General features: G+C 39.8%; 2 protein-coding genes across 2 annotated transcripts; one reads left to right on the top strand and one right to left on the bottom strand.

The window, feature by feature from the left end:
- Nucleotides 1–2,734: 2,734 nt before the first annotated feature.
- On the bottom strand, nucleotides 2,735–3,466 carry LOC131058563 (17.3 kDa class II heat shock protein). Its single transcript, XM_057992316.2, has 2 exons — nucleotides 3,315–3,466; nucleotides 2,735–3,201 (listed from the first exon to the last, which is right to left on the bottom strand). The coding sequence occupies exons 1-2, from the start codon at nucleotides 3,432–3,434 to the stop codon at nucleotides 2,953–2,955; spliced, it is 369 nt and encodes a 122-aa protein (XP_057848299.2). The 5' UTR covers nucleotides 3,435–3,466; the 3' UTR covers nucleotides 2,735–2,952.
- A 183-nt stretch (nucleotides 3,467–3,649) lies between these two features.
- Nucleotides 3,650–4,788, top strand: LOC131058562 (17.1 kDa class II heat shock protein). The gene is made up of 3 exons (XM_057992315.2): nucleotides 3,650–3,807; nucleotides 3,929–4,144; nucleotides 4,265–4,788. Exons 2-3 carry the CDS (start codon nucleotides 3,950–3,952, stop codon nucleotides 4,511–4,513), a joined length of 444 nt encoding a protein of 147 aa, XP_057848298.2. The 5' UTR covers nucleotides 3,650–3,807; nucleotides 3,929–3,949; the 3' UTR covers nucleotides 4,514–4,788.
- Nucleotides 4,789–6,964: the final 2,176 nt, after the last annotated feature.

Genomic DNA, 6,964 nt, shown 5'->3' on the forward strand with positions numbered 1-6,964 from the left:
TTTCTAGTTGTTTCAAAATGTTTATGGATAATATACAAGTGACTAGGTGGAAAACCCCCCAATCCTCCTAACCCAACTGATAAAAGAATTCTTGAATTCTGGAAGCTCCCCCCCAGAGTTTAAACTCTTCAATAACACTTCTAAGATCAACAAAAAAAAGGACCAAATGGTTAGCCCCAAACCCCTCTTGGCATAAACAGAATTTTGATGGGTCAGCTCAAAATACCTGGCAGGCAGGTGATGGAGTCACCCGTGACCATCAGGGGAATACTATAGCTGCCTATGCGGGTAGCCTGAAGAACCATACTGTCACTCAAGCTGATGGAATGGCTTTCCTATGGGGCCTAAAATTCGCCACTACTATAGGTATTAGACAACTGGAAATTGAAGGTGATTCTAAAGTTATTGTGGAAGCTGTCAGTGGTAGATCTGTAGCGGGTTGGAAAGTGGATTCTATTTTGAGGGATGCTAGAATGTTTCTAGCTAACCTTGATTGTTTCACTATCCGCCACATTTTTAGAGAAGGGAATGCTGTTGTTGACTCTATGGTTGTTGTGGGTAGGCTGCAAAATGACTTACGATCCTGGAGGAACACTGATTTGCTGCCAATGACCACCAAGGAGATCTTGGAGAAAGAAAAAACTAAGTCTTATGATGAATCTTTATAATTGCTATCGGATGAAGAGAACAAATTTTCAAATTTTGAATTTCCACCATGGGTTGGGGTTGCCACGTAGCTACATATGGCTTTGTCATTAGCTTCAAGGGGGATTAGATAATGATGATATTTATCAGTGTAGTACCGATATCTGGAAAGACAATTTTCTATTTATCATCCGGACGAATGTCATTGGCGGCAATAAAGGCAACAACCAGGCTTGACTAAATTACATTGGTTGGATTGATGGTTCACACGAGTGTAACAGATTTCGTGATGGGGAGATATGTTTAAACACAACTTGCAATAATCGCGATGATTATTGCATGATTTTATTCCAGAATTCGTTGAGTTTTCTTCTCGACTCCACTTTTTCTCTGGTTCGGCCCTGTATCTTTGCTGCCCTGTTTTTCATTTGCTCTTCTAAGCTGGAAGAAACGACCATGAGGGGTGACAAACTAAGACTTGAACCCGACAAAACAGATGAATTCAAAGCCAGAGTGACGGTTTGGTTTGTCTGCTAGAAAGGTGACATTGATAAATTCATGGAGAGCATGAAAGGAAACGACAAAAGACTATCAAAGCAGTTAGTGGTCTCTTGGGAGGACATAAGGGTCACTATGGGTGGTATCTCGTTCGAAGTCAACAAAGATGTGATTGCTCAGTCGACAAGACTATCCATGGAGGGTAGGAAATGGAAGAAATAAAGCAGCATTTTGGACACCACCAACCTGAACCAGTTTTTCCGTGATGGGGAGAACCCTGTGAAGAGGGCTGACGGATTCAATCGGGAAGAGCTTCCGCTGCCTTGGGATGAGGTCTGCTACATCATCTTGAAATATTTCACCCTTGAAAGATGGTATGGGATTTTTTACTACTATCACCTTCCTTTCCTTAACCATCTTAGGAATAAAGATCTTATCTCTCCTTTTTTTCTGTTGCACTATATGGATTCTAATGTGAGAGATATTGCAGAAGCTAAGAAGAAAGGCAAGGACTTTACTATTCTCCACCAAGGCTTTATCCTCCGCCTTTACAATTTCCACTTGGCCCTCTACCCCCCTTGTATGATTTCTGTCTAGAATGTGCCTGAAAGCCAATCTTTGGCCATAACTGCTGATAAACCTGACATAAGCCCTCCTCGGTTGCCCGAACCTGGTTCCTCTAGTAAGAAGAATAAAAAGTGCTATTCGGAAGATTCAAAACCCCCCAAGAAAGTGAGAATCTAGGAAATTGACTCTGATGTGGAGATTACAGATGAAACTAACACTCCCTGCTGCTCTATGATATTGGCGTCCAAACCCCCCTGATAAATCCTTAAGGGACCCCTCCTCATCCTATGAAACTGAGAATTCCATCCCTTCTAACAATGTGGCCCCGTTTTAGTCCACTTCAACCCCACACTTAGAGTCCAAAAAATTCCATGAGCCCGAATGCCGGCCCCAAATCCCGGACAAACTCTTCGTCCCCTACTCTCAGGTTTGTTAAGATGATGGTGGTGGAGGAAGTGAGCAACATCAAGGAAGAAGCGGATGGCAAACTGGTCGACTTGGAAAAAAAAGTGGATGGCATGTTTGAAAACCTACAGGAAATTACCAGCAGAACGACTCTGCGACCACTCTTTGTCTACTGCATGAAAGCACACTCAAAAGTAAAGGAAATGAGGATGAAGACTACATGGATCTCTTTAAATTCCTCTCCAAGGAATGGGCAAGGAAGCTCCTCCTCAAGAAAAGTCATGTCAAAAAGAAATCGTTGTGTTTTCTATGGTTTGAGTTTCTGGTTTTTTGAATGGCCCTAATGCCAATTCTTCTATTATTTTCAATTAAATATTTTTAAATGCCAATTCTTCTGTCATTTTCAATTAAATATTTTTAAATGCCACTTCTGTAAATTTGCACACGGCACTGCCAAATATTTGCATACAAAATTGACAAAATTTAATCCTGAATGTCTATTCTAAACATTGTATCACATCAAAGACAAGGCGACTACTCTGTTCATGTTTGTTATACTATAAATAATTTGTACCTGGTGTAGAATTTTGAAAATTTAACCTTTCCAGTTACAGAAATAGGTTAAAAATTCCGCAGAATTATATTTCATTATTATATCACTGAAACTTGTACATATCTCTGCACCTATGGAGGAAATCAGGTGGCCAAAATATAAAATCTCGAAACCCCAAAACACTAAATTTCGTATTTAAACGCACAATAGTGTTCACAGTATGCATATTTATGACTGCACTACCAGATTGGAAATGAAAAGACACAGTCCGGAATGCTGGTGGTCTAGGCAACTTTAACTTCAATTGTCTTAGGTTTCTTGGGCTCTGGAGGAGGAAGCTTGGGAACGGTCACACTCAGCACTCCATCGTGACAGCTGGCAGAAATGGCCTCCAAATTGCAGCCCTCAGGCAGGGTAAATTTACGCATAAATTTGCCGACCCTGCGTTCGATGCGGATGAATATGACATCCTCCTCTTCCGCCCTCTTTCGCTCTCCGCTGATCGTCAGCACATTCTTATCCTGTAGTTGAACCTGCTTGTTCTCAAACATACAGCAACCACAGCCTTAGCGACCAGGAAATCGAACCCTTTTCATCCCAGAGATGCAGAAAAAATTAGGGTTTTGAGGGTTTACAAGGGAAATACCTTGATGTCGTTGTTTTTAAGGCCGGGCATGTCGATTATAAAGGCCGGGCATGTCGTTGTTATCCAAATTTCCCTATCAATTAAAATATTCTCCAAATTTCTCTGTGAGCGCGCAGCCATTGCACCTCTTAACGGTGCAAATTCTTGTCGTTATAAACCTTTATATTTTGTCTATTAACATAAACTATAATTCATTACATGTTACCTCCTAATAATCACATCACACGTGTTCAAGTTTGGCGCGGAGAATTTGTCTCGCTTGCTAGAGCATGGACTGCCACGTCACCTGCCAGTTGCGAGAGGGAACGGAAACGAAGAAATGTCCAGAAGGTGCTACACAGCTCTGGTATCTTCCATATCGGCCTCGCATTTCATATTTAAATGCCCATCTTTCTCTCTTCTCCTCATCGCATCATTTCTTGAATTTCATCAGAATTATTATCTTTCAAAGCGTTTATTTGCTCTGCATTTTGTACTGCGATTCACGGACCTGGTAAGTGCTCTGCCCCCTTCGTTACAAGGTCATAGATTTGTGATTTCTCTGTAATTTATGAAGAATGTCTTTTCAATTTAATGATCCTGGAAAAAGGAAATGAAATTTGATTGGATTGCAGAGTTGTGAGGCGTGAGAAGAGATGGATCCCCTGTTAAGCACCGTTCATCAATTGCTAGGTGTTCCCGATGAAATGGAGAAGCTTCTCAACAATCCTACGCGTACTTATGTTCGGGACACAAAGGCCATGGCTTCTACTCCTGTTGATGTCAAGGAGTATCCTAACTCCTATGTCTTCATAATCGACATGCCGGGCCTTAAAAACAAGGACATCAAGGTATTTTCCCTTTAAATCTTCAAAACCCTTGTTTTTTTGTGCGCGTGTAGTATAAAAAGGGCTGAAAACCCTCGCGTCTGAGACTAACGAAGCGGTTGCTGTGTGTTTGTGAGCAAGCAGGTTCAGGTTGAGGACGAGAATGTGCTGACAATCAGCGGCGAGCGAAAGAGGGAGGAGGAGCAGGATGTAAAATACACCCGAATGGAGCGCAGGGTCGGTAAATTTATGCGCAAATTTACTCTGCCAGATGACTCTAACACGGAGGGCATTTCTGCTACCTGTCACGATGGAGTGCTTAGTGTGACTGTTCTCAAGCTTCCTCCTCCCGAGCCCAAGAAACCCAAGACTATTGAAGTTAACATTGCCTAAGCTCCCTGTTTTCCCCTCTCTGTGCTGTATAACAGCCATATATAGAAATATTATGCCTGTGTTTGAGATGGAGTACATCCGAATATAATGCTTAGGATTTACTTGAGTTCTCGTCCCCGGATTTAACGAGATAGAACTCATTTTCTACGAAGGCTAAATTTTCGTCTGTTAGTGCACCTGTCTTTCTGCAATTGTTCTGTAATTGAAAAGCTTTTGATGCGATTTAAGAAAAATGTTAAATCATTACAGTGGAAGTTTAATTTTTTTGTCTGTCAGTGTACTTCTTTTTCCTGTAAATGTTCTGTAATTAAAATGTTTTTGGCGTAATTCGAGAAAATTTCGAAAGTTGAAGTTTGGGTTTTTTAAATGTCCTGCAATTCAAATGCTTTTGGTTCAATCCAACAAAATCTTTATGAAAGGCTAAATTTTAGTCTGTTACTGGATTTCGTCTTTCTGCAAGTGCTGTACTTTAAAATTTTTTGGTGAAGGTTGAAATTTTTTGGTCTTTCGTGCGATTTGTATTCCTGCAAATGATTTGCAATTGAAATTTTGTAGTCTTTCAACTCCAGAAAAATCCGAACTCATTATTGTGGAAGGCAAAATTTTGGTCTGTTAAAAGCAGAGTCTTCAATTGATCTGTACTATAAATGAATTTGATGCAATTCATGAAAAAACCAAAATCTTGAACAAAATTTGGTCTGTAAAAATACTTCTTATGGAAGTCGGGCATCAGAAATCTTTCGCCGAATGAGGCACCTCTTTGACGATTGAGAATTTAAAAAAAAAAAATCATTTCAATAATTTTATGTAGTTTTTAGTGGAACTTGAGAGCTAGCATTTATAAAAATCACATATGCACGAATCTAGGATGTTAAAATCCCAGATGATGCCCAACTCTAGGATTTTTTTTCCTTATATTGAAAGAAGCTGAAAATAATACCCAAAAAAGAAAAAAAAAACAGCCGAATTGAGGGTGTTGGGGCGCATTAATGAACGCATCCATAGAATTGTAGGCTTTGCAGCATCCTCGACACTTGGTTGATGTCGAATGGAAAGGATTCTTGGGGCATTCATTCATCTCCGAAGGGTGAGTGGGAAGAAAAGTCGGTTTACTCTAGTGATTTATTCTAATGGGGATCAAAGATCATACATAAAGAAATAAAGAAAATAAAAGGAACTGCAGGAAAAGATCATACAGACATTACAAATCCACTTCAGCAAAAAGATCATATATAAGAAAACTTTGGATCTGTCTAAAGATCATATATAAGAAAACTTTGGATCTGTCTAAACTAGCAACTTTCAATCTATCTCCAAAAAGAAGTTTAAAATGAAGAATGAATCATCGACTTCTAGACAGCATTAGCTCAGTTTCGACTTCTAGATTTGAGCACTTAGGATACTTATCTTTTTCGAAAATTGCATCTCCTTTTTATATTGAGTCTGAAATTTAGTCTCATATTTGGAAGGAGATTAAGATATATATTTTCTGGAATTTAGTGCCATAACCAATCTTTAAGGATATTACATTTCAAAGGTGTATAAATTTTCATAAAAAGTTGAACAAACATTAATGATTTAACAAAGGATATGAACACCTTATTATTTAAACAAAAAGTTTCATCAAAATCCCACAAATTCCTCAAACTAATCAAAGGTTATGAACACCTTATTATTTAAACAAAAAGTTTCACCAAAATCCCAAATTTCCTCAAACTATTGTACACCTTTTTTAAAGATAAGAGCTAGTGATTGCCCATGATACTCTACTAGTCTATTCTACCAAATGGAAGAAGTTCAAAAGTTACATGTTGGAACGAATCTTTTTTTCAATTCTGTCGAGGCTTTCAAATAGATTATAGTGGAAATGAGGTTCTAATATCGAGCCCACACCTTGTCACTTACTATTCATGGTCGCACTAGCAATGCGGTGACGAATTAGGATTTCTCACACCTTGTCACTTACTATTCATGGTCGCCACTAGCAATGTGGTGACGAATTAGGATTTCTCATTGCTTTTCTCTTTAGATCACTCTCATGATCCATTTAGTTACTAAATAGACCCCCTGTCTCTCATGATCCATTTAGTTACTAAATAGACCCCCTATTTTCCAGATAAGGTGATCCAATAAACCCAACCCACCTTTATATTTGGGGGTTGGATACAATGTAAGGAAGAGGTTGTTTTGGAACATTGTGTAGCATCCTAAAATTGCGACACTTGCAATTTCGACTGCATTTGGGTCTTCACGAAGGCAGCGCAATGTTGAACCTGAATGGAGACCCCGAAACCTGTTTGCGACACCAAAAACTACATATTTCTGCACCTTGACCTGATCCTTCCTTGCACCCTGCTGTCCCGGGAGGTGGGACCATGGCACCCAGCGCCCTGGTCCTTCAGGACCATTGCGCCTAGCGCCCTGGTCCTTCAGGACCATGGCGCCTAGCGC

The sequence above is a fragment of the Cryptomeria japonica genome, chromosome 6 (genome assembly GCF_030272615.1).
Source record: "Cryptomeria japonica chromosome 6, Sugi_1.0, whole genome shotgun sequence".
Taxonomy (NCBI): Eukaryota; Viridiplantae; Streptophyta; class Pinopsida; order Cupressales; family Cupressaceae; genus Cryptomeria; species Cryptomeria japonica.